General features: G+C 37.2%; 1 protein-coding gene across 1 annotated transcript; it reads left to right on the top strand.

Annotated features, from left to right (window-relative positions):
* The first annotated feature begins 68 nt into the window (after positions 1–68).
* On the top strand, positions 69–27,811 carry CSE1L (chromosome segregation 1 like). Its single transcript, XM_014054364.2, has 25 exons — positions 69–203; positions 4,292–4,384; positions 4,850–4,992; positions 5,816–5,917; positions 7,589–7,734; positions 7,869–7,959; positions 8,271–8,378; positions 9,685–9,777; positions 11,787–11,954; positions 12,045–12,174; positions 12,735–12,800; positions 13,018–13,220; positions 14,358–14,442; positions 14,847–14,908; positions 15,460–15,596; positions 15,954–16,057; positions 16,592–16,689; positions 18,761–18,911; positions 19,918–20,126; positions 20,675–20,772; positions 20,902–20,987; positions 21,558–21,639; positions 23,865–24,011; positions 25,129–25,360; positions 27,309–27,811. Exons 2-25 carry the CDS (start codon positions 4,300–4,302, stop codon positions 27,396–27,398), a joined length of 2,916 nt encoding a protein of 971 aa, XP_013909839.2. The 5' UTR covers positions 69–203; positions 4,292–4,299; the 3' UTR covers positions 27,399–27,811.

Below are 27,811 nucleotides of genomic sequence, written 5' to 3' on the forward strand. Positions count from 1 at the left end.
CGCCCGTGATTGGCTGCCGGTTTGGAAGAGTCGCTTGTGGATTGGCAGCGACGCGAGGGCGGGGGGAAAGCTGGAGCCGCCTCTTGCGTGGTGGCGTCACCACGTCGCCGCCGCCGCCGCCGCGCCGCCTCATCGAGGTTTGAATGTGAAGCTGAGCCCTAGGAGGCATTGCTGCTAGATCGCACTGTCAGGAGACCCGTCAGGTAAGGCCAAGCCGTTAAGCGCGATCCGCCGCCCCTTGGCGTGCGGCTGGGCCTCTTGGGCTCCGGAAGGGAAAGCCGCGGAGAAGATGGGCGACCGAGGCAAGCCTACGAGTCTGGGGAGACGGTCGCGAGTGCGGGCCCACGGCCCACCAGAGGGAGGTGCCTCTAAACCTGCGGCGTCTCTCTTGGCCTGCCTCCTTTTGCCTACGCGTGCCCTCGTTGGCTCCCGAGCCTCGCCCGTCGCAAAAGCAGCCTGTTGATTGGCTAGCCTCTCCTGTCACTCGCTCTGGAAACGAGATAGCGTGAAACGAGCACCTCGATCTCTGTTTGTCTGTCTCCCTCACTCTCCATTTCTCCCCTTTTATCGCCGAGCCTTTCCCCTCGCGTAAACCCAGTGGAGATGGGACAGGACTCTCAAGGGCGGGAGGTTCCTCGTCCCGTTAAGGGAACTGTGGTGGTTGTTTGTTTTTTTCATTTCCTGCAGCCTTGTCCATTTTTCCCCCCTCCCAAAAAAGAAAGATGCTCTGTGGGCTCTTTCTCGGGTAAAAACAGCAAAATCCTGTTGCAGACATTGAAGAAGGAAATGCTCTGCACTGGGGAGAAGCTATTTTGTTTGGTGCTAATATGGAGGATGAAAGCTTTGCAATAGCATTTACTGTATTTGCATTTGTTCCCTCAGATACCCTCAAACAGTATTTTTGGGGTGGGGGGAGAGAATTGTTATAGCCACTTGGTGAAGGGAAGATTTAAACCAGCTGCAATTTATTCAATATGTATGAATGGCTACTTGGAAATAAGCTTTATCTACCCTATAGCAAAGGGATGGGGTGGCTCAGTGGCTAGGACTCTGAGCTTAAAAGGTCAGCAGTTCAAATCCCTAGTGCCACGTAACGGGAGTGAGCTCCCGTTACTTGTCCTAGCTTCTGCCAACCTAGCAGTTCAACAGCATGTAAAAATGCAAGTAGGAAAATAGGAGCCACCTTTGGTGGGATGATAACAGCGTTCTGTGCGCCTTCAGCATCTAGCCATGCCAGCCACATGACCACGGAGACGTCTTCAGACAGCCCTGGCTCTTTGGCTTTGAAATGGAGATGAGTACCGCCCCTTAGAGTCAGGAACAACTAGCACATATGTGCAAGGGGAACTTTTACCTTACCCTATAGCAACATTGCAGCTTCTTTGCAAAATATGGTTGGGAGACTTGGTTTATTGATGTAACATTCTTTTCCCATTCTTTTCTCTCCTCCTCCCAAGCCCATTTTTCAGACACGCAGCTATTCTGCATAGTATCCCTTCTGTTTTGATCCCTTCCTTCCAGTCGAAACATAGTTTACTAATTTGTAATCTCATTCATGCATGTTCATGGTTTTTTTTTTTTTTTTTTTTGTGCATGTGTGTGCTCTTCCTTCCCTAGTGTGTCTACCAAGGTTTAAATTAATTGGTCCTCTTTGGAGAAGGTTCCTGAACTATAGAGGAATTAACAATTTAAAAAATAGTAAATAGGCCCATCACTGATAATGGGTTAAAATAGGGGAATATTTCACGCATAAGCCTAAGTTGATTTATATATTCCTCCTTTGTAAAAAGAACAAGAACTGTGTGCCTAATAATGAGAAAAGTTCTGGTTAATAGTAACAGCATGGCATATACCATATAAAGATTGTTTTTAAAAATTAATGTTAAAATAATACATTAAAATGCAGCTATTCCAAATTGAGGTTATAAATAGCTATCAACCAAAGATTCAAGTATTGCCAAATTATATCTAAGGGGAAGGTCATACACTTTTTTTAAAGCTGTTCTTAAAGTTGATCATGGCCAAAACGTGTCATAAAGATTATGGAACATAATGTTAACATAGTTTCAGTATGAGTATATAAAAATCCTGTTCCTTTAAAACAATGTAATAATTGAAATGAACATGAATTTGTCAAGAACAAATTTTGCAAAATCTTTTTTCATGTTTTTGATTGGGCATATTTTGGAGATGATATTTTGTGGAAATTAAGATATGTCAACAGCATTTCCTAGGAGTATTCCATGACAAGTTTAATTAGCAATGACTTAAGAATAAATTGGGTGACATGACATTCAAGTAAAGAGATCACTTGAAATTAGGCCAAGAATTCTTATTAATGGTCATGATCAGATTGGGGGGAGGTAGTAAGTGGAATGCAAGGGTGAAATTCAGCAGGTTCTGAAAGGTTCTGGAGAACCGGTAACGGAAATTTTGAATAGTTCAGAGAATCGGCAAATACCACCTCTGGCTGGCCCCAGAGTGAGGTGGGAATGGAGATTTTGCAGTATCCTTCCCCTGCCACATTCACCACGCCCACCCACAGAACCGGTAGTAAAAAAAATATGAATTTTAGTCCTGGTGAATCTGTCCTGGACCCTTCTGATCATTTTAATGAGTTAGATGCAGAGATGGAAGAAATATTTAGCAAATTTGCAGATGCACAAATTTGTGTAGTTAAAAGAAATAAAAATTCAAAATAATATTAATAGGTTGGAGAAATAGCTTAATGTTACTTACAATAAATATAACAGGTACAATAATAGCTGGTTGCAAATTGAATATGAGCCAGTAGAGTAAAAACTGCAAAGAAAGGCAAGGATAATTCTACACTGCATCAACATATTTTTTAAATCATGAGAAGTAACTACTTTATTCTTCCTGCATCCTCAGATCTCACTTAGAATCCTATAAACAGTTCTGTGAACAAAGAAACTGAAAACAGGTTACAAGAAGATCAACAGACATTATTAGAGGGTTAAAAATGTTCAGCAGGAACTAAGTATCTTTGGCTTTGAAAAAAGACACCTGTAAAGATGAGAGCGCTCTTCAAATATGTGAAAATATGCCATATTGAAGGTCAAGTCTTGTTTTGTATCATTGCAGACCTAAATAATAGATCTCAATTACAAAAAGGCAGATTCCAGCTTCTTCACAGCGCAATTAACTGGAATGATGGTAGATTTTTCTTCCGTGTTTAAGCAGATTCTAGAGAGACATTCATCTTAGTCTTTAGCTTGACTTTCCAGGCTGAAGGTCTGGGAAGGATAGCCAAAATGCTTCCTTCAAACCTTTAGTTCTAGTCAGAAATAGATAACCTAGTTTAATAAAGAATAAATAGATAGGAACTGGAACTTGGTTTTAAAATACAGCTTCAGTGTGATTCAATATAGTTTTCCATACCATGAAAAACTTGGAAAAATTGAAACAGCTTGAACTGAAATGTGTATGTTTAAAATGAAACAATTTCAATAAGGTCATGATGAATCTCAGTCCTTCAGGATAAGCAGGGGCAGGAAATAGGAACAGAAGGGATTTCAGGGATTACACCTTTATTGTAGGGTATAATAGAATTTTGAAAGTCTGTTAGAGCTTTCAAAATAAAGAGGATCATCATCTACTAGACTTATTAAATTGTATTACTCTTAGAAGAAACATTGAATAGGATGTAGGAAGAATACAGAATTTATTCTATCTGGTACTATTTTGAGGTCATACTTTCCAACCCAATATAGGCAAGATTGAATTAGATTAAGCAAAGTTTTTGCTTATGCATCTTTAATTTCACCACAATTATGCACTTTTCATATTTCTTCCAGATAATTGGGGCATTTTCCAAGCAGATATGAGGCACAATTAATAGGATAATGAGAGCATCAGGAGCCTGCAGCATGGTCTATAATATTGGTTATTACTGAAATCTTAGTCCACATGATATCAGATCATGAAAATTATAATTTACATGTCAAGAAATCTATTGTACTATTTTTGTGTATGTTTTTATTCACAATTATAGGTTGCATTTACTATTGGCTAGGAGACCATACAGTGAATTGTGTGTATAAGTGTGTTTTTACTGACAGGACATTTGTCAGTTCAACAGTGGGATTATCCTAATTGAGAGCAAAAAGAAGACTGATTTAAATTTCCAATAGTATGCGCTCTGTTGCCAAAATGATATTTTTAAAATAATGCATATTGTAGTGTTTGTTTTGCTGAGAATAAGGTTGATCCTTATTTTTCTTAATGTACATCATTAAGAGTTACTGAACACTATTTTTTAAACTTTTAGGTTTGGTTATGGAGCTGAGTGATGCCAATTTGCAGACTTTAACAGAATACTTAAAGAAGACGCTAGATCCTGATCCTGCCATAAGGCGTCCTGGTAAACCATTTAAAAATTAAGAATGTGAATAAAAAACTTGAGACTACATTAAATGGCAGCCTGTGATAGTTTAGAGCACAATATTAGCTGAGTAGTTGAATTCTCACGTTACTTCTTGAAAAATTGAGTTCATTGGGTTCAGAAAGATGCTGTTCTCTGCTTCAGTACATCCCCTATAATAAACTCTCACTCTTTTGAGCACTATAAGAAAGTAGTCCATAAGAGATGTCTTTTCAAAATATAACATTTGGAGTATAAAATCTAAGAACACCATCCTCATCTGTGCTTAGCAGCTACTGTACATTTGGAAACATTTAATAATAGCAGGATGACAATAGTACAGTCAATATAAAGTATTGATTTCAATTTATTTTCCTTACCCAGTCTTTTTATTTCTTTTTGATGTGAAATAATACAAGTTTGACAGTAATAAAACTATAAACTACATTTATATTTTTCTTACAGCGGAAAAATTCCTTGAATCTGTTGAAGGAAGTCAGAATTATCCACTGCTGCTCTTAACATTATTGGAAAAATCACAAGATAATGTCATAAAAGTTTGTGCTTCTGTCACATTCAAGAATTATATTAAAAGAAACTGGAGAATTGTACGTATTTTAACTAATAAAATTTTATTATATCTTAAATATTAAATATTATTTTATTATACCCCATATTGGTTGTTAGGATTCTGTAAAGGACTTGTAGGAAATCCAGTAGGTTTTGTGCTGCATACTGTTGAAAGTAGAATCAGTTTTATACCTGCATCTGAAAACAATAACTACATAAATATCTCCCTTATACATAAAACTATATGCACATTCAAATTGATGATATGATCATGCATTCAAAATTGGCTTGAGTTCCTAGGTCCTATGGCTAATGCAGAAGTCTTCACTTATCGGTAGCACAAGCATAAGTAGCAAAAATAAATTGTCTAGCCTAGGTCTGTCAAACTCGTCACATGCTGGCCACGTCCACATCCATTTTAACAAAGGGAGAAAAAGTCCTGATACATCATATGAGGTCGCTATGACAATGTAAGTTTGACACCACTGGTCTAGCCCTTTTCCCCCTTTGGAAAGGTGAAAACTAACTAGAGAGAAATTATTAAAAAGGACTAATAGTTTCACTCTAACAATTTTAAGTTTTCAAGAAAATAGAGAAACCACCAGTAGGAATGTGGTCCAGAGATTTGCAACTTTGATTTGAAGGATATTATATAATTAGGATTGAACTTTAATTTTATAACTGTTTCAGATTTTGTAGCAACTGATATTAATTCAAAATTATATCTATCCTGGCATGATGAGTAATTAATTAGAGGTATTGGCATAGTATTTCTTTCCTATTTATCCTCTTTATGAAGCAAACAACTTATCAGTGTCTAGAAAAGGCATGGCCTTAAATTAATTAATACTTTGTTTGTAGATTGAAGATGAACCAGACAAAATATGTGAAACTGACCGGATAGCTATTAAAGCCAACATCGTACACCTGATGCTTAGCAGCCCAGAACAAATTCAGAAACAGGTAAGGCAACTAAAAGTGGAATTCTGTCTATTATTTTGCAGGGAGATTGATTGTTACATAAGGATTTTAAGGAATACTAGAGGTATCAAAAGACATTTAGTTCAAGTGTATAAAGACCAATGTTTAAGAACTGTTATATATGTATTAAATATATCTAAGTCAAATGTAAAAATTGGCAGGGTTTCTCTTGTGCTTAAAAATTGTGATAACATTGGCTTATCTAACCTGTTTGAAGCATGCTATGGATAGTTGATAATAACTAATACTCCAAAGCTTAAATCATATTCAATGACTTAGGCCTGGAAAGCCATTGAAAAAAAAGATGATGATTATATTAGAATGACAGTTTGAAAGTACATTTATTTCTATTCAGTGCATGATTATTAGAGGAGCATGCACATTCACAAAATAAAATTGAAATAAGGCAAGATTATGCAGTGGCTGTTTTTTGAGAATAACAACTTTCGCATCAAATATTTTTAATTGGAGAGGAAACAGAATCTGCATTGTCATTCCACATTTGTTGTGTTTTTCTCCACTCAGTATTGACAAATTAATGGCCTCGGTGTTAAAGATGTCATGTAATACTAAAGATGCATGTCACTGCAGAATAAAGACATTGTATGAAAATTCCACCATTTTTAATCCAATGAAGTTTTTGTTTTTAATTTCCATATGTAGTATCTTTTCCTAGTAGTATTGTTTTAGTTAAAATAATAAATATGTGCACAGTTGAAAAGAGAAACTTGTATATGTAATTATTTGTCCATAATATTTATTAGAACTGATAGCATGATATAGTCTGCGACTCATTTCCATTTGCTGGATGCAGCTATTTATATGGGGTGGCAGAAGTATGTGTGTGCATTTGTGCGCACGCACGCACGCACACACACGTATATATATTCATTCCTCTTTTAATGACCCCATAATCCCTTGCAGAGTGGAATCTTGAATGGAGCTTAGTATTTATTGGCTGGATGCCCTTCCTGTCGCCAATGTGGAATTTTTTGCAGTGTGAAAAAAAGAGAGAAATATCTGCCTTTACCTAGGCTCGAAGCTTCCTGATTGTGAGGCGAGAACTCCACCTCTCAGTGTGCCCCAAGAGAGAAATATCTGCCTCTACCTAGGCTCGAAGCTTCCTGGTTGTGAGGCGAGAACTCCACCTCTAGGCCAACACACAGACACATGTGTGTCTATGTGTGTGTGTGTGTGTGAAAGAGAGAGCGAGCGAGAGAGAGAGAGAGATGATGGATGTATTAATCAATGTGCCATAACACTTTTAAAATATATAATTATAACAATGAAATATAATACAATATAAGGAGACATTTTGTGCCAGAGGCAGTTGAAATAATCAATGACAGTCACTTAAGATAGGCTCCAAAAAACCCTGATCCAATATCAAGGAGAAGAATCAAGCTGTTTTAACAGCTTTTTGAAAGGAGACAGATGAGCTCCTCATTTTCCTCCAGCAATGTGTGCTGGGTGTCTCTTCTGCAGTCTGATGTCATGACCAAGATCTGAAGAAAAAGAGAGGTAGACACATGCTTAAATGTTTTCAGCTAAAGTGTGTAATTGGGTTCTTTATTCTAAACAAGATTGTGTATTCCATTTAATTAAAGCAGCTTTATCCCTTTTCAGATATCTTTATTTCTTCTCTTTTTGTAGTTAAGTGATGCTATTAGCATAATCGGTAGAGAAGACTTTCCTCAGAAATGGCCTGACCTGCTAACAGAAATGGTAAATCGCTTTCAGAGTGGTGACTTCCATGTTATTAACGGAGTTCTTCGTACCGCACACTCTCTGTTCAAAAGGTATGGGACAGGGCTCTGACTCTCTTATTCTTGTTTGCAAGTAAAATTGCTCTGTTCTGCAGGAATTGGGTTTTGACTGAGTGTAGTTTACCAACTTCTTTTGAAAATTACTTAAATTTTTCTTTCTTTGTTAGGTATCGTCATGAGTTTAAATCAAATGAACTGTGGACAGAGATCAAACTTGTCCTTGATGCATTTGCACTACCATTGACCAATCTGTTTAAGGTACAATTTTGTTTTGACATTTGAATCTCCACAAAAACACTTTCATCTTCAAAGCATATTTTAAACATGCTGTGTACCATGAGGTTGTGATTTTCGCATTAGTATTTTGAAGGTTAACTTCCTAGGAAAATAAGAAAAACTACTAATATTGAAATCATTACTTTCTTTTAAAGTAGCACTGTTAATGTTCAGACTTTTGATGACAGTGCCTGTGATTGCTTTGCTTATTTTTTAAATATTCCACTTTTGCATTTTAATAGAAAGGAAACAAAAATATTGTTTAAAGTTATTATTTTTCTTTTCTTTTCTAGGCCACTATTGAACTTTGCAGTACCCATGCAAATGATGCCAGTGCTTTGAAAGTTCTGTTCTCCTCTCTGATTCTTATTGCTAAGTTATTCTACAGTTTAAATTTTCAAGTAAGCCACCTTTATATTTTCTAGTTAAGAATACTGGTTCATCCATATTGGCATAGAATTCAAGCAGCTACAGTTGATGAAATATTTTGGTAATGCTAATTTTAAAAAGTCTTCATTGGTTTTTGAGATAGTGAAATGTTTTAAAACAATCTGAATAAAGGTGAATGCTGGCTGTATAAATTACATGGACAAAATCTTTCTTATTTAGATGAAAAATAGTGTGTATATCACCTTTTAATATAATAAGATTGTTTTTTTTACATTTTGTTTCTGCTCCATTTTATTTCAGTAAGAACAAGCCTGATCAAAATTTGTGTCACAAGAGCAAAGAGAAGAATTATAATGGATGTTAACAGTCAGGGTATCTAATTTAGAAATAGTAGATGGACTATTCATATATTCATCTGTAATAAAGTCAAGACAAAGGCCACTTTTTTCTGAGTGTGCATAATTTCATGCTCGCTGCCCTTAAATGAGGGGTGATTTTTGAATAAAAAATATTGGTTAAAATTCATTTCTGATTCATTCTGTACTGGAACTGATAATCATGAAAGAAACCAATACACAACTATTCCATTTGCATTTCTGAAAAACCTTGAATTTCACCAAAAATGTCTTATCATATTAAAAAAGATAACATGGCATACAAAAATAACAATAGCCTAGTGCTGTACAGTTATACCTCAGTACTCAACTGCTTTAAAACTTGTCAAATTCTATGCAAAACTAAACATTTTGACACAATTTTTTGTCTCAGTGCTTGTTTGTTTGTTACTCGATGCACAAGCTAGAACCTGTCATCCTCAGCTGCCCCATGACTTCCAATACTTTCCAACTGAAACCAGGGTCCTCGTGTTAAGTCACATGGTTTGTTTGGTACTCGTCATTTTTAGTGCTCTTTTCGCACTTGCCTCCCGGAACTATTAACAAGTACCACTGTATTTGTATGGGTTAACCTTTACTGAGTGAAGCTGCTGGAAATTAATAGGTGTCCTGAATGATTAAATAGGATACCAGAATGCAGCTCCTTTGTTTCACTTTCTGGTAAATCACTTTTTCTACAATGCTTTTCTTAAACTTCTAATAATATGTTTTCATATATTCATTGATTCAAAAATGTTGGGTCAGTTATACTAATCAAGAAATGAAAAGATTAGAATGCTAAGTATAAAAAATATAATTCTGATTTCATAAATTCCCTTTTTATAACTGTGTTTTGAAAACTTTTCTTTGAGCAGGTGCTGCTGCCATAAATTATTTATCATAAAAATGATTAAAAATAAAAACTTGTATCTGAACTCTGTAGGATCTTCCTGAATTTTTTGAAGATAACATGGAAACTTGGATGATGAACTTCCATAATCTTTTAACATTGGATAATAAACTCTTACAAACAGATGTAAGTAACATGATAAACATTTTATTAAGTTTCTATGAAATGATATTCATACTCAGTAGTAAAAATAGTATTATGACTATATGTTAATTGGTAGCAAAATTTATGTGGATCTTTTAGATGGTAAAGCACATTGAAATGTGAATAAAATAAGTTAAGGAGGGACCTGGACTCCACCCCAGTAGATCCAGCCGAGACACAAGGAGAAAACTTGGCAAACCATCTCTGGGTTGAGTTTCAGGAAGTTGCCTCTGGGGATGTGGACAAGGCTATGCGAGCTGTGAGTGCCTCCACCTGCATACTGGACCCGTGTCCCTCCTGGCTGGTTGCCAACAGCAGTGAGGTGACACGAGGCTGGATCCAGGCGGTTGTTACCGCTTCTCTTCGGGAGGGGTACTTTCCCACCGCGCTTAAGACAGCGGTGGTGAGACCCCTCCTGAAGAAGCCGTCTCTGGATCCAGCTGTTCTTAATAACTATCGTCCAGTCTCCAACCTTCCCTTTGTAGGGAAGGTTGTTGAGAAGGTGGTGGCTCTCCAGCTTCAGCGTACCTTGGAGGAAGCTAACTATCTTGACCCCTTCCAGTCTGGCTTCAGACCCGGTTACAGCACAGAAACCGCTTTGGTCGCATTGACTGATGATCTCTGGAGAGCTAGGGATGGAGGCCATGCTTCCATCCTAGTTCTCCTGGACCTCTCAGCGGCTTTCGATACCATCGACCATGGTATCCTTCTGCGACGACTGCGGGAGATAGGGGTGGGCGGCACTGTTTTGCAGTGGTTCTCCTCCTATCTCTCGGACAGGTCGCAGTCGGTGTTAGTGGGGGGGCAGAGATCGTCCCTGAGGCCCCTAACCTATGGGGTGCCGCAGGGGTCGGTCCTATCCCCCCTACTATTTAACATTTACATGAAACCGCTGGGCGAGATCATCCGAAGGCACGGGATAAAATATCACCAATATGCGGACGATACACAGTTGTATCTGTCCGCCCCGTGCCAACTCAATGAAGCGGTGGACGTGATGAACCGGGGACTGGAAGCCGTTAAAGACTGGATGAGAGCGAACAAGCTGGTACTCAACCCAGACAAGACCGAGTGGCTGTTGTGTTTCCCTCCCAAAAATTTGACCACCATACCATCACTCAGGCTGGGGGGACAAAATTTAAACCCCTCAGAAAGGGCCCGCAACTTGGGAGTCCTCCTGGATTCACAGCTAACTTTTGACCACCATCTCTCAGCTGTGACCAGGGGGGCATTTGCCCAGGTTCGCCTGGTGCGCCAGTTGCGGCCCTACCTGAATCGGGAGGCCCTCAACAGTCACTCGAGCCCTTGTGATCTCTAGGCTGGAATACTGTAATGTGCTCTACATGGGGCTGCCCTTGAAGAGCATCCGAAGACTTCAGCTAGTCCAGAATGCGGCCGCGCGAGTGATCGTGGGCGCACCACGGTTCGCCCACATAACACCGATCCTCCGTGAGCTGCACTGGCTACCTGTTGGTCTCCGGGTGCACTTCAAGGTCCTACTCACCACCTATAAAGCGCTCCATGGTAGTGGATCTGGCTATTTGAGAGACCGCCTTCTGCCAATTACCTCCCTGCGTCCCATCAGATCGCATAGAGTTGGCCTCCTCCGTATTCCATCCGCCAGTCAGTGCCGACTGGCGACTACTTGGAGGAGAGCCTTCTCTGTTGCGGCTCTGACACTATGGAACAATCTCCCCGTGGAGATTCGTACCCTCACCACCGTCCAGGCCTTCCGCACAGCCCTCAAGAACTGGCTAACCCGTCAGGCCTGGGGATAATCTTATTTCGCCCCGCCCGAATGCTGAGTGAATGTTGAGTTTTATTGTCTAATTTACTTTGTGCACATTTCTTTTTTTGTATTGTCCTACACTCCCCTTCCTTTTTGATTGTAAGCCGCCCTGAGTCCCCTCAGGGAAAAGGGCGGCCTATAAATAAATAAATCCAGAAATCCAGATGTAATTGATGATTATTTTTGTTGGTGGTGATGCTAGGATGAAGAGGAAGCTGGACTCCTAGAACTTTTGAAATCCCAAATTTGTGATAATGCTGCTCTGTATGCACAAAAATATGATGAAGAATTTCAGCCTTACTTGCCCCGTTTTGTTACTGCAATTTGGAATTTATTGGTCACAACTGGTCAAGAAGTTAAGTACGATCTGGTAAGCATAAGTGCCTGGCTTTCTTTCACCATGCTTGAAATAAATATTGTACTTTTTCAAATAATTTTTGTTCATGTCTTTTTCTTGTAGCTGGTGAGTAATGCAATCCAGTTCCTGGCTTCCGTTTGTGAGAGACCCCATTACAAGCACCTGTTTGAAGATCAGAATACACTGACAAGTATTTGTGAAAAAGTTATTGTTCCCAATATGGAATTTAGAGGTACATTTATTTATTTATTATGTTTATGTACAATCAAATTAAATATCTGTACAACCAAATGACTTACAGCACTTTACCACAAAAAAGACAATGCATTATTAAACAAATTGTGGGGTCCTTGGTGCTTCCTGAGCTTGGTTGTTTGTTCATTGTCCAACTAGATAGCATCATCAGTGGAAGTGAGTTTAGGTTTTGCTTCCTGTTTATATACATTAGCTTGTGCTCCCAGGGTGATGTAGGTGTGGTTTTTTTCCTTAATAGTTCTGTGATTGATTACAGTATTGTCTTTTGCTTGATTTTTTGTCATTGTTAATCCCTGCTTATCTAACTGGATTGCTGGAGAGGATTTGTTCTGCACTTTTTGTTTTCTTCTTAGCTTTTTTATAGTTTCATTTGAATGGTGTGTAAGGTTGGCTTATTTCTAAATCTAATGATTATACAAAATTATTTCACAAATCATGCATGTGGTTGATTGGACAAATTATTATCAGGAATATGTACTATTAAAAACAAATTAGTTTTAACCAAGTGTTTAATCTTTACAATGTTATATCACCTAGCTGCTGATGAAGAAGCTTTTGAAGATAATTCAGAAGAATATATTAGAAGAGATTTGGAAGGATCAGGTAATTGTTTTGATAGTGAATAAACAGTAGTAGTGGATGATATACAGTGTGTGTAAATTGTTTCTTTTTTGTTGTTGTCAGCCTATCCTTCTTTAATCTACCATAGTGTTGTAAATCTTAGTCAGTAATATTAAAAGCATCTATCCAAATCAAGAAACAGTTATGCTGTTTAAGTATAACCTCCCATGCATTTGATTTTTATCTTTTTCTGGTATAGATATTGACACCAGACGCAGAGCAGCCTGTGATCTAGTAAGAGGATTATGCAAGTTTTTTGAAGGACCTGTAACGGGGATCTTTTCTGGTTATGTTAATTCTATGCTACAAGAATATGCAAAAAATCCATCTATCAATTGGAAGCATAAGGATGCTGCTATTTACCTTGTAACATCTTTGGCATCAAAAGCTCAGACACAAAAGGTACTTGGTTTTGATTAAAAATTAAAGGATATAATATTTGGATCCTTATGGGAAAGACGTAATAAAATCAGTTGAAACTTTGATTTACGTCATTCATGTTGCCCTATTTCAATCTTTAGCACACTTCTTAAAGGTGTTAGCCCCCTGGTATATGCTAGTTGCAATCGTTTAAGTTTAAAGGCAGACATCATGGAATACTTACCCTTAGAGATTGCCTATATGGACATTGCTCAGATTACCTTCCGCCAGTGGTGGGTTCTTACCAGTTTGGACCGGTTCGGCCAAACCAGTAGTGGTTTGGTGACCTGTGTCACTGGAACTGGCAGCGACCCAGGCCTGCCACACTAGTGAACTGGTTCTTTGGGCGGCGGCACCATCTTGTTTTTTGCTTCTGCGCATGCACAGAGCAATTTTTATTGCATGGCACGTGGCCACGAGCAAACCAGCAGTAGTGACTGCCAGAACCCACCCCTGCCTTCCGGCCATGTCTGAGGTACCTATTCTCCAGTGCTCAGCAAAGAAGAAACTTGTTAACCAGTGTTGGGACCTGAATAACAGTGTTTTGGGTTCAGCAAAATGAGCTGTGCTAGAAATGTGTAAGGTGAACCGTATAGTAATTATAGGTCCTGAATACAAGCATTGTCTTTTAGAGCTGGAATGAATAAGACTTTGGTGAAATGGAATCAGATAGATTTCTAGTTTTCAGTTGATTTTATTTCTTTTCAGCAGTAGAGTCAGATTGATTACTTAATTCATTGGAGAGATACAGAAGATGTCTACAATAAAATTTGTCATGGTCATGCAGATCTTTCAAAATCTCAGTGTTCATTCACTCTTGTGAATAAATTGGATTAAATTGGCTTACTATTTGCAGGGTTGCTTCTGAAATCCAGGATATATTGCTAAAGTACTATGCTTAATGTACTTCATCCTGGCATAAGTATAATAATAATATTTCGTTTAGACTAGAGGGTTGTTTCTGTTTTACAGTTTAAACTTTAAATCAGAAAAATAAGACATAATTTACAGAGACTGCTAGTAAGCATTCACAGCATATTTCAGCAATTCATATTTAAATTAAATTATAAATCAATTAATACAGCCTTTTAAAAAGTGATTTCCTGCTTCCCTCTATAGCATGGAATAACCCAAGCCAATGAACTAGTGAATTTGACAGAATTTTTTATAAATCATATTCTACCAGATTTAAAGTCTCCTAATGGTAAGTTTAACATTTTATACAAAATATCTTCAATATCTATTAACTATTAACTAACCTGGATATAATGTTGAAGCTGTGTTTGTATTGCATTGCATTGATTTTTGTACCCACCCATCTCAACAAGTGACTGAAGAGTACATCATAAAATTGTTATTTGCTTAATTTACCAAATAATTGTTGTTATTAATATTAGTGAAAATCTTGCTTCTTCTGTAAATTGGGAAGTATGCTGAAAAACAAGATTCATACATATATGTGTATGTATGTATGTATGTATGTATGTGTATATATATGTATGTATGTATGTATGTATATGTATGTGTATATATATATGTATGTATGTATGTGTGTGTATATATATATGTATATGTATATATATTTATAGAAACTATTTAATTTTACAGTAAATGAATTTCCAGTGCTTAAAGCCGATGGCATCAAATACATCATGATTTTCAGAAACCAAGTAAGTTTTTTAAAAGTATTTATTAGCTTTATATGCTGCCACCTCCCAGTAATTCTATTGCTTTGTCAGTCTTAAAATCCATCATTCTTGTGATATAATTTGAGAACCCATGGAAGCCAATATGCAGGAAGTGTTTGATCTTAATTTAAATAGGAGGCTACGCCCTTAATTCTTAAAGATCCTTATCTTCAGTATAGTAGGACTTGGAAACCTTGTTTTCTTGTGTATTATAAAGGCTAAACCAAGGAAGATGAGAGCAGTAGCCAAAACAAAAAGGAACCAATGTGTAAACATAAAACGGGGGGGGGGGGGTGTATTTAAATTTTAATAGGTAGACTATCTAAATATACTTTTACTTCATTCATGACTCTAATTCTTTATATAAATTTAAAAAGCTTCATATAGTTGTGACTAAAACTTAAGTACCTTGTGCATATTTTTAAAATAAGACAAATTTTAGTGGCGAACAGTGAAATATTTCACCTGTACTTCTATCAGATGAGTTGGTATTGTTTCTAAAATATTTTATCTGTATGCATTTTATTTTGTAGGTACCTAAAGAACAGCTCTTGGTGTCTATTCCACTCCTAATCAATTACCTTCAAGCAGAAAGTATTGTAGTTCATACATACGCAGCCCATGCTCTTGAAAGATTATTTACAATGAAAGGCGTTAACAATACCACACTGTAAGTTTTAGACTGGTTATAAATGTACTATATAAAGGATTTATTTCTTGCTTTCTTATTGCTCAAGTTGGAAAAAAAACCTTGATTTTTATTTTTGGCCTTTGGAATCCTATTTTCTAAAATTATCCACATTTATATGTAATGCTAATTTTTACATTTCTTAAACTAAAACTTGATTGAACTTCAGTTTTAGAGGGCTATAAATATAGCATGATTTTCTGCTTCTTGCATTTCTTTGTTCATTCTCTAGTGCTTCCTGCTTTCTCTCTTTAAGAGAAAGTCAGAGTATTTGTCTCAAGGTATTGATAAGTTATCAAAAGACTACTGGCGATATTAAAATATTATCATCTTCTACAGAATTTCAGCTTCAGAGATGGTTCCATGTGTTGAAATGCTGCTAACAAATCTTTTCAAAGCTCTAACACTTCCAGGATCATCTGAAAATGAGTATATTATGAAAGGTAGGAATCTGTAAGAAATGAAATGGTAGAATAAGTGTACAATTCAAAAATTTACAAATATACTGCTGAGTCAGGCCAAGGCCCATTTTGTTTCATTCGATAATGAATAGTGCTCGGATATTTGCAAACAGGAGATGGAAAAATAGCCCTCTCCTTTTGTTGTTTTGTTGTTTTCCTACTGTTGATATTTGGAGACATGCTGCCCACAACTAGAAATAATCATCCCTCCAAGTTGATGTCCTCCAAGTGAATAATTTGATAACATAGGAATGTCATGTTTATCATTTTCTTAGAGTAGAAACGAATGCAACTTCCGAGTGCAAACAAGTGCAACTTCCAGGCTAAATATTTTTTCTTAGCTTAACAACCTCTGAAACTTAAATTATATGCTTATTTGAAACTTATCAAACATGATGTTCAGTTTATCTTGATGCAGTTGGCATGATGTAGCATTTTTATGCAGTTTATAAAATTAGGTTACAAAAAATTGCAGTTAAAATGCCTTCATTTTAATATAAATTTCTGAATTTTCAGCTATCATGCGGAGTTTTTCTCTTCTTCAGGAAGCCATAATTCCATATATCCCTTCACTAATCAATCAACTTACAGAGAAATTACTTGCTGTTAGTAAGGTAAGGAAGAAATGTATTTCTACTTGTACCACCTGTTGCTTTTTCTCTTTTATCAAAATGATTAGATGTATTGCCACACATTTTCATGCCCCTTATGACTAGTTAAAGTAACAGCTACATTTTAGATTGGCTTTCTATAGAAAGAAGGAAGATATTTAGATTTGCTAGACTGTGAAAATCTGCTAAAATAATATAAGTATTTAGGATTGCTATAGTATATGCCCGTGAAGGAGAACCTATGACATACATGCCACAGGTAGCATGGGAGCCCTCTGTGCAACACACAAGCTGTCGGCCAGCTCAGTTCCACCGTACATGTCTATGTGCCTCCCGGCGCCAACTGATTTTCAAGTCTCTGCTGTGCATACAGGAGATGCTTGCAGTGGGGGGGTTGCGCATGCATGATTGGGTGGAGGGCAGGTGTGCACCCCTCCCCCGCACCCTGTTTTTGGTCTCAGGAGGTTTCAGGGAGGCCTGCTAGGCCTAAAACGGGCCACAGGAGGGGGGTGTATGCATGTGGGTAGGATTCATGTGTGGGGGGGAGTGTGTGATTTTGGCACATGAGGAGAAAAAGGTTAACCATCACTGGTATAGGCTAATAGACTATATTGCATGTGGCCCAGATGCTGGATGCCAAAGTAGCAAAACAGGGAGGAGAAACACAATGACATTTTGAAACAATATGGGGGGATTCCCCCCCCCCAATAGAGACAGTATATTAATAAAAAGAAAGGTGTGTTCTCCTATATTAGATCTGTAATATTTCTTAATGTTATGGAACTTTTAATATATACAATTGTTCTAATTTACCTTAGGCTAACATTAAGTGAATTTCATATTCTAACAATTGCTCCCTTAAAAATGTACAGCTCTTAGCAAAAAAAAAAGTTTGCTCAGGTGTAGGAAGCCTTCAGTTAAATACCATCGTTTAAAAGGCGTTATTTGATCCAAAATAATGAGCATTTGACAGATTTGTAACAGTTTCAGTTCTTGTGCTGCAAAGGAGAGAGTAGCTGTAAAAATAGAAATTTTGTGCACCCAACTTTTCTTTTTTATAAATGGGCAAAGAAATTTCTAGAAAAGTTAGGGAGGAGAACTGCTGTTCAAAAGATAAAACTTTTTTTAAAAAAAATCCTACTGGATGAGTAGAATACCTGCTTATTTTGAACTTGATTGTATTATGAAACTTTGTCTCACAAGTGAAGGTGAATATACATGTCGCAGGATAATGTTACAGGATCCAATCTGGGTCAGTCACCTGGACCAGAGGTTTCATCTTCCGATCTTTCAGACTCGTGCTAGAGAGGGAGGGAGTTCACAGAGGAGAGCTTCTCTTCACACAGAGACTTTCCCTGAGAATGAGTCTCAGCACAAGTCTGAAAGCTCAGAAGATAAAACCTCTGGTCCCAGTGACTGACCTGGAATAGATCCTGCAAGCTTTGTCTCATTTTATTTCAGTTCCAAGTAAAAGTTTTAAAATGTGTTTATATTACAGAAAATTATTTTTGTTAAATATAAGCAATAGAAATGGCCAACAATAGTTGCTTCTATAGCTCTTTACTCGATTTGATTTTCTGAAAGAATAAATTTTAATAATTGTAGGGCGTAGAAGATTCTATAAGAGGGGGGAACTGGGCCCCGCGAGCACTGGGCTGGTGTGTATGTGTGCATAGCTCAACTTGCGTAAATTGAGATGTGCACGTATGTGCATGCACGCCTGGCTGCCACTCATGCAAATCGAGCTGCACATGCACGTTGGCCCACCACTCACTGGATCCGGTTCCAAATAGGCCATGGCCTGGGGTTGGAGGCCTTTTATATAAAATATCTCAGTAATCGAAGACTATATTGATCCTTTTCTCTGATGAATCATGGGAATTCTAGTCAGATGCGAACTAAATATGGCCACCTGAAGTTATTAATATATTTATAATGGGGTAGGTCAGTGGTAATTGTTACAGTTTGAGTAAAATTCTCATAGTCTGTGTAGTCATGATGACATCATACAGAGTGGTAGACGTTTTCTCATTTTTATTTTATGTATTTTGTTCTGTTCATATCTTGGTTTCAGAATCCAAGCAAGCCTCACTTTAACCATTATATGTTTGAATCAATTTGCTTGTCGATACGGATAACTTGCAGAGCAAACCCTGCAGCTGTTGGAAGCTTTGAAGATGCTCTGTTTATGGTATTCACTGAAATTCTACAGAATGATGTGCAAGGTATAAATAAGTTGTTAATGAACCGATGGATGGCTCATTTTAAATGATTTATTTTTAATCTATCTATATCCAGACCTTTTTGTCTTTATATTGTTTGCAAGAGTTGAACAAAACATAGCTGTATTTACTAAGATTTATAGCCCATCTTTTATTCAAGCTTGGTATGTATTTCAGCTCAGGGATGTACTATGGGTGTTCAGAGTCGTATGTGAGTCTTGTGGAATGTGTCAGGGCCACGTATGAGCTTTGTAGAAAGGAAATGGCATTTTCTTAAATCCAGACTTCTTTATTCATAAATGGATTTCCTCTCCATAGCTGTTCCCTCCCTCTGTAATATATCATAAAGTCTTTTACTTAAAATTCATCTTAAGTGGATGAATTTTAAGTAAAAGACTTTATGATATATTACAGAGGGCGGGAATAGCTATGGAGAGGAAATCCATTTACATTCCATTCCATTTATTGAATTTATAGGCCGCCCAATCCTGGAGGATTCCGGGCGGCTTACAGAAATAAGGAATATTAAAAGGATTAAAACAAATAAGACACAACAAATTAAAAGAAACACAACATGCACCCAGTCTAAGCGGGGCTGGACCTCAATCAAGAGGTCAACAGCCCCAGGCCTGCCGGAAAAGCCAGGTTTCAGCAAAGCCAGGTTTCAGCAACCACAGATGATCATTGGACTAGCGATCTGAGAAAGAATAAATTTTGTGCCCATGATAAAACCTGGGCTAGTCAGCCTCTAATCTTATTGATGCTGTTAAACACCTAAATCCCACATCATAAACCATGTTGGCTCAAGCTGTTAGGACTTGAAATTTGCTAGCATCATGACATCCATAGAAGACAAACTGGATGGACCTACAGTGTCTCTGTACAAGGCAGCTTTTTAGAATGCTACAGGAATTTTGTAGCCTGATATTACTTTATGGCATTACGGTGTATGTGAATATAATCTCCTAATCACTAGTCCAGGCTATTAACTATTTCCTCCTTTTATCAGAATTCATTCCATACGTATTTCAAGTGATGTCTCTATTGCTGGAGATGCATAAAAATGATATCCCATCATCATATATGGCCTTGTTTCCACATCTGCTTCAGCCGGTCTTGTGGGAAAGGTCAGGAAACATCCCTCCTCTGGTGAGACTTCTTCAGGCCTATTTGGAGAGAGGAGCCAATGCAATAGCAAGTGCTGCAGCTGACAAAATTGTGCGTATAAACTCAAATGAGAATGATATCTTTAAATTTGTATGTATTTGGGGGCGGGGGGAAGAGTTACAGCACATTCATTACAACTGTAATTGAGCCTGGAATAGTGGTTGTAAGTCCTGCCTGTCTTTAGGCTAAAGACAGATCTTTTCAGGAGGGGTTTGAGATCTGATGCCATGTATTCTGTTTTGGTTAAAACTATTTTTTTTCATTGTATATTTTTTATATTATAAGCCATCATGAATGTTGTCATCATTGTACAAAGTTGATTAAATAAATGCTGTTGAAATCAAGGACAAAAAGATTAGCCATCACTGCATTAGGGAGTGCCATCTAATACTCCAATTTTTATATAGCTGAGCATACTCCAATTTTTAGCTTTATCATGCCAGAGTTAAGGAAATAGACTTTAGGATTCTTTGATTATTGTACTTGAGCAACCTTTGTTGCAAAATTTGAATTAGATTCAATTTTGTAGTTGTGGTTCCTTCATTGTGTTTTCAATTGCTAGTAACTGAGATCGTTTTACTTTCTATTTTAATTTATAGCCTGGACTACTAGGAGTATTCCAGAAACTTATTGCTTCTAAACTTAATGACCATCAGGGATTCTACCTTCTGAATAGCATTATAGAACATATGCCCCCGTAAGTATGGACATCCACATCCCGATTTTTGTAATGGGTGTGAATGATTATTTTGGCATTATTGAAACAATGTCTACAATGATGCACTAGGTGGAATAATCAGATTGCTGTGTTCTTTTTATTTTTTAGTGAATCCATTGATCAGTACAGGAAGCAGATTTACATTCTGCTTTTCCAAAGACTTCAAAATTCCAAAACAACAAAATTTATCAAAAGTAAGTTCTATATAAATGGCCCTTATGGTTTGGGAAATTATCTTGAGGATGGCTTGATAACAATTAACATGGTTTTTTTACCTTCACTTTCAGTTTGATTTTTGAGATGACAGAATAACAGAGTTGGAAGGGACCTTGGAGGTCTTCTACTCCAACCCCCTGCTCAGCCACTTCAGACAAAATGATGAAAGTAGCATGGGCTGTAGTACTCTTTTGAGATTTCAGAGTAGCATATTATTCCATGTAAAGCTTAAAAATGTGGCAAGTAAAAAAGGGTTGGGAGAATTGTGGTGGAGCCGGTCGTTTTTAAGGAGAATCCTAAAAGCCAGGAACAATGGGAGCGAAATGATGAAATACACACCATGACATAAAATCTGTGACTTATATACTTGCATCAAATGTTGGGATATAATTATATAAAACCAGGATTTTCTCCCTTATCCTCATGTAACACTTTGTCATAATCTTAATTTGTCCAAAATAACTCTGCTTATAAAAGAGATTGTACCAAATGCTCATACTGTTAGTCCTGTTTTTTACAACTTTTAATTATTTTCTTTTTTAATATAGGTTTCTTAGTCTTTATCAACTTGTATTGCATAAAATATGGAGCAATAGCTCTTCAAGAAATATTTGACAGCATACAACCAAAGTTAGTATGTTTTTAAAAATACAGTTTATTTTATACTGAGGATTTCTAACTGTTGTATTCTTAGGGCTAAATATAAGTGTTAATGCCAGTAATTTGATAATATAATTTCACAGAAGATGTGTCCAGATTGCCTATCCCTGTTTGTTATTACGGTCAGATATTTATTTCTTAATAAGTAAATATGTGTGGAAGATTTATATTATTTATTTATTTACTTTATTGCTTTTTAATTAATAACAAAGAAAAAATAAGAGTGATGAAAACACATTGTCAAACAGAAGAAAAGAGAAGAAATCTTTATGAAGATTTGTATTGCAAGTGAATTGTGGGGATGAAATGCTGCTACTTTGTGAACACTTTTCAAAAATGTTTACATTAAAACGTACTGTATTTTTCGGAGTATAAAATGCACCGAAGTATGATGCACCAAAGTTTTGAAGAGGCAATTTTTTTTTAAAGTAGGTAGATAGATAGAGGGATAGAGAGGGAGAGAAAGAGAGAGAAATACAGTAGGCAGATGGGGGGGGGGAAGTAGGTAGGTAGATAAAGAGATAGATAGATAGATAGAGAGAGAGAGAGAGAGAGAGAAATACAGTAGGTAGGTAGGGAGAGAGTGTAGGTAGATAGGTTAGGGATAGAGAGAGAGAAATTTTATATATATATATATATATATATATATATATACACACACACACACACACAGCAGATAGGGTGAGAGAGAGAGAGTAAGTAGATAGAGGGAGAGAGAGAGAGAAATACAGTAGGTAGGTGGGGAGAGAGAGAGAGAGTAGGTAGGTAGGTAGATGTTTCCAGGTGTATTTATCCATGTGCTGGAGAAGGAAATCGCTGACAATCTGCAGCACCTAAGACTTTGTTTCTGCTGGCACAGCACTTGATCAATATAATTATCATCAATCAGTTAAAGAGCTTTCCAAAAGAGGGGGGGGTGAGTTTTTGCACTCTGCAAACCTCCCAAAAATGGCCTGTTTTTCGTGAAAACGCCCCCCCCCCTTTTTAAAAAAGGCATGAATAACCTTGAGGGGGCTTGCAGAGTGCTCCGGTGGGGGGGGGGGGGATGAGCAAAAAACAGCCAGTTTTTCACAAAAATCAGCCCGTTTTTTCTCAAAAAATTGCATGCATAGCCTTATGGAAGCTTATAGAGTGCTGCTGGGGGCTGGGGGGCAAAAAACGGCCTGTTTTTTTTTTTGCTCATATCTGCATGGCCATTTTGGTGAAGGGGCAGGGCTTTGGGAGGCAAAAATGCTGTATTCAATGTATAAGACACCCAATTTTTCAGCCTCTTTTTTGAGGAAAAAAGGTGAGTCTTATACTCTGAAAAATACGGTACATCTATAATGGAGCTGGAGGCCAAGATTTTTCTTTGCAGGATCACTATTCCTGTGTGCAGGTTTTTATTTTTTCACACATAAGAATGTAGTAATAAAATGGAAGAAAAATATATACATCTGGCTATATTACTGGAATAAGGGTTAAACGTGATCCCTAATTTGGTACAGCAGTTTTGGCCAGAATCACTGAGAACGCATTAGTCTGTTGGAGTTAAATGTACAAAAAGTATCTCTGATAAATGTTTGTAGAAAAGGGATAGAATAAAAAAAAATCTCATAACTAAAAACAATTTTTACTTATAAACTACCAGTTATCGAGTAAAAAAAGTTATACAGGTTTCACTGAGGCTTGGAGCTTTTCTAACATGGTAAATTGTACAACTAACAGAACTATCATTCTGATATTGGCTAAAATCCTGCTTAGTCAAAAATTCTTATTGACACTTTAGATGTTTTCAGTGACATACTTAACTTTGGTGAGGTGAGTGATACAGAAATGGGATGAATAGATAAATTCTGTATTTTTTTTCTATTGATGATGAAAGTTAGTTGGAACATTGGGAAAGTATATAGTTCTGGGTATACAGAAATGTGAATGAAATTAATGAAGTGAAGTTTTTTAGCAAAGAAGCAAAAGATAAAAAATAATCTGTTCTATGAATTCAAATAGTTGAAGATTTTGGGAGACCTACTTATTGTAAAGGAATGATAAGCCCTCTTAAAATTCTGTGGGAATTTACATACTTCACTTATTGAAGAATTAATGAAATGGGTTGACAGCTGATGAATTTGTTTAAAATATAATACAATTGAGTTTTGATTTACTCTAGCTACTTACTAAAATAAAAATACATTTATTTCTTTTGCACTTGATAGGATGTTTGGAATGGTTTTGGAAAAAATCATAATACCAGAAATACAGAAAGTATCTGGACAAGTAGAAAAGAAAATCTGCGCAGTTGGCATCACAAAAATACTCACAGAATGTCCTCCAATGATGGACACAGAGTACACAAAGTTGTGGTAGGTACAGTCACTAGCTTGATAATTAAGCTTGGTCATTAACTCTGCAAGCAAAAATAATACTGTGTTTAATTTAGAAACTATTGCTAAAGTGGCAAGGATTATTCAGCTATTATGTTTCCTGCATGGCATCACTAACTATAGTTCCCAAACCCTTTAAACCTAGCCAAATCAAAAATCCCATTAGTTTTCTGAAAGAGACTCAACTATACGACAAGAAGAGGGACTTTTCCAGGCAGCATCCAAGAATCGGACATAATTGAACAGGAGAAAAAAAATTTAATTTATATATTAATGAAATTTAAAAAGAGACTTGAGTTACATAAATAAATTTGAGATAGATAGATAGATGTGTATGTGCATATAAAAAGAGAAAAATTATTTGAGCAGCCTTAGAAATATAGGCTGTTAGATAGTTTTTAAAGATACTTTTCTGTTCTGACCCCCCTCCGTACAGTGAATCACGCCGACACAAGATTACTGTTAGCCACGCTTTATTCACAGTAATTACTCACAGACAAGACTTTGGCAGCAACCCAGATTCCCACAGATAAGAGATACACACAAGAACTTCTCCAGCTTAGTAAAACGGTTGTGTCATGCAAAAGGTCTCCTCCCAAAGTCTCTTCTTATATACTCTCTTCGGAGGAGCCTAATCACAACCACCTGGCCCTGATTATCTTCTACGTCTCCGTAATTGCTGCCTGCGCTTCTCCGCCCTTCTTTGCCTAGCATCCGGGACCAACTCCCTTTGCTCTTCCCCACTGCTCCAGGGCCTGATGTCTTCACCACTGCTCCAGTGCCTGACGTCAGGGACAAACTCCCTTTGGCTTTCACCACTGCTCCATGCCTCAGGTGCCTCCTGGTGGCCAACCAGCCTCTCGGGTCCCTGCTCCAAGTTTGAACCCTACCCAGGGTCCTCCACATCTTCTAGAGCCGACTCATAGGACCTCCGCTATCGGAGTCCGTCAGCAGCTTCAACAGCTCCTGCTGGGCCACAACACTTTTCTAAAATTTTAGCTGTCATAGTTGTATCATTGTTAATCCCTTCTCTAGCTATGATAAATGTATCTCTTCTAACAAGCAATTTTATGAAAGGCATCTTCTGGTTTTTCAGGACACCTCTCCTTCAGGCCCTAATTGGCCTTTTTGAATTGCCTGAAGATGACACCCTTCCTGATGAGGAACACTTCATTGATATAGAAGATACTCCAGGATACCAGACTGCATTTTCTCAGCTTGCGTTTGCTGGGAAAAAGGAGCATGATCCAGTTGGCCAAATTGTGAATAATCCCAAAATCCATCTTGCACAGTCTCTTCATAAATTATCTACTGCATGTCCCGGCAGAGTAAGTTACTTTAATGTGGGAATATGTATAGAGCTCATTGAGTGGTTGTTAATGGAGGACCATCTGTATTTTATATTGTCTAATCTCTCCTGAAAATTCTCAGGCGAAAATTATAAAATTGTTCCTCACTTCACATGCTTTTGTGGGTGCCATCCTGACTTAACTTCTTCATAATTTGTAAAAGTGTTAAAACCTAGGATTCATTGTGTTGGAAGGGTAATTTCCTTAATATAGCTTCATTCTCACATTATCCAGTTCTGAAACATCTGAGTTTCAAACTCCAATTAGAAGTTGGAAGGCTTCTGAATAGCTGCATCACATAAGCATACATACATACATACATACATACATACATACATACATACATACATACATACATACATATTTGTGTGTGTGTGTGTACACACGGAGGAGTTGCTAAATAGGACAAGCAAAATAACGTGGTGACTTGATTTCTCTTGAAGCACAATGTCATGTTGCAAAGCAATTTTGAATGGATACTCATTGAAGTACAGCATCCATATGAACAGCCTTCCTATAAACATTTTTTTATTATTACGCTTACATGCTGCCCATCTTGCTGGAGGCAACTCTATGTGAAATGCAACTCTTTGATACAATAACTTGAGGCAATGTGGAAGACCAGGATATTTCAAGTTTAGTAACATATTTTGATTTCTTTATATTTAGAAAAGTTTTCAGGTTACGACTACAATTGAGCCCAACATTTCTGTTGCTAAGTGAAACATTTGTTAAGTGAGTTTTGCTCCATTTTACCACTTTTCTTGCCACAGTTGTCAAATGAAACACTGCAGTTGTTAAGTTAGTGATATGGTTATTGAATTTGGCTAACCCCTTAATTTGTTTGTCAGAAGGTCTCAAAAAGTGATCATGACCACTACCATCCCAACACTGCAACCTTCATAAATATGAGTGTGTTACCAAGTGTCCAAATTATGATCACAACTACAGGGATGCTGCAGTGGTCATAAATGTGAAAAATAGCAGTAGCACCTAGACTTATATATCGCTTCACAGTGCTTTACAGCCCTTTTGAAGAGGTTTTACAGAGTCAGCATGTTGTCCTCAACAATCTGGGTCCTCAATTTTACCCACCTCAGAAGAATGGAAGGCTGAGTCAACCTTGAGCCTAGTGAGATTTCAACTGCCAAATTGTAGGCAGCCAGAAGTAGCCTGCAGTACTGTATTCCAACCACTGCATCACCTCAACTCTTAAAAATGAAGTCACTTTTTCAGTGCTGTTGTAACTTCAAACTGTCGTTAAACAAACTGCTGCAAGTCAAGGACTAGTTATATAAAAGTTTAGAGTTCATCTCCAACTAACCTGCTTGTTTTTCAGTCTTGCTAAAAACAATAGGAAATGGTGAAGGGCGGGGCGGGGAGAATCTTTACAGAGCTGCAAAGCTTTTATCATTTTTGATGGTCTCAGACTTTCAGTTCCCATACCAAAGTCATATATCTCTTGGTCATGGTGCTAGGTTTTAATAACACGCTAGGCCTTTAAGCTGGGGACCTCTGCGCAGAACCTAGCATTGGGTACTGTATTTCTGCTATCATTGCAGCTTGTAAAGAGATTGAGATATCATCTAGGTTGGTATATATTCTTGTTAGGTTGTACTTTTAAATTGCTTGAGTTATTAATACATAAATATATAATATATAAATCTTGAAATCTCTTGAGTCACTGGTGTGCTTGTTGAATCTGGAACCAAAAGAATGAATTGCCTGGACAACTTATTGCCCTGACACTTGGCAAAAAATAACTGGAATTATAGTATGACCATACAATTCACAAGGTAGAAACAAATAAATTAATGATAGACAAATAGATTGATGGAACCTAGGATGCTTAGTTGGAATAATAGATTTTTGTTTTAAACTTGTAATTTAAATGCATTTTAAATATATATTGCTTATGTCTTTTAAGGTTCCGTCAATGATAAGTACCAGCTTGAACGCTGAAGCTTTGCAGTTTCTTCAAGGATATTTACAAGCTGCAAGTGTAACATTGCTCTGACATTTTTAATCTGAGTGGCAGAATTTCAGAGTTACATCAAAGAGTACTGATATTGACTGTCTTCTAAACAAAGCTCGGACAAAATGAAACGAGTTGCTATTTCAGAAATACATCACAGAATTATTGCTTGATGCAGAAGCTGAATGATACTTTGTTCATGTGTTCATAAGAAGGAAGTGATTTTCCTTTTCCCTGTTTGTTTTCAAAGGGAATAGTATTAGAAGTTTATAATTTGGGATTGATTGCAATTTCACATATGCTGTGATTGGATAACATTTTAAAATATACAGAATACTGGCTGCACACTCATGTTGTCACATATTCTTTTTTCCAGTTTATTGTCATTTGTATTTCTTTTGTGTCTTCTAAAATTTATCTAAATTGTGAATAAATAAGTTCTTGTTTAAAAAGTA

This window comes from Thamnophis sirtalis, unplaced genomic scaffold, assembly GCF_051295495.1.
Source record: "Thamnophis sirtalis isolate CommonGarterSnake01/CBP01778 unplaced genomic scaffold, rThaSir2_p1.2 scaffold_7, whole genome shotgun sequence".
NCBI classification, from domain to species: domain Eukaryota; kingdom Metazoa; phylum Chordata; class Lepidosauria; order Squamata; family Natricidae; genus Thamnophis; species Thamnophis sirtalis.

Bases quoted from the DNA above. Each gene is read 5' to 3' on its own strand.
- CSE1L (XM_014054364.2), top strand. From the start codon at position 4,300: ATGGAGCTGAGTGATGCCAATTTGCAGACTTTAACAGAATACTTAAAG. The intron at 7,735-7,868 runs GTATGGGACAGG...TTTCTTTGTTAG, and splicing joins GCACACTCTCTGTTCAAAAG to GTATCGTCATGAGTTTAAAT. The intron at 14,909-15,459 runs GTAAGTTTTTTA...TTTATTTTGTAG, and splicing joins TCATGATTTTCAGAAACCAA to GTACCTAAAGAACAGCTCTT.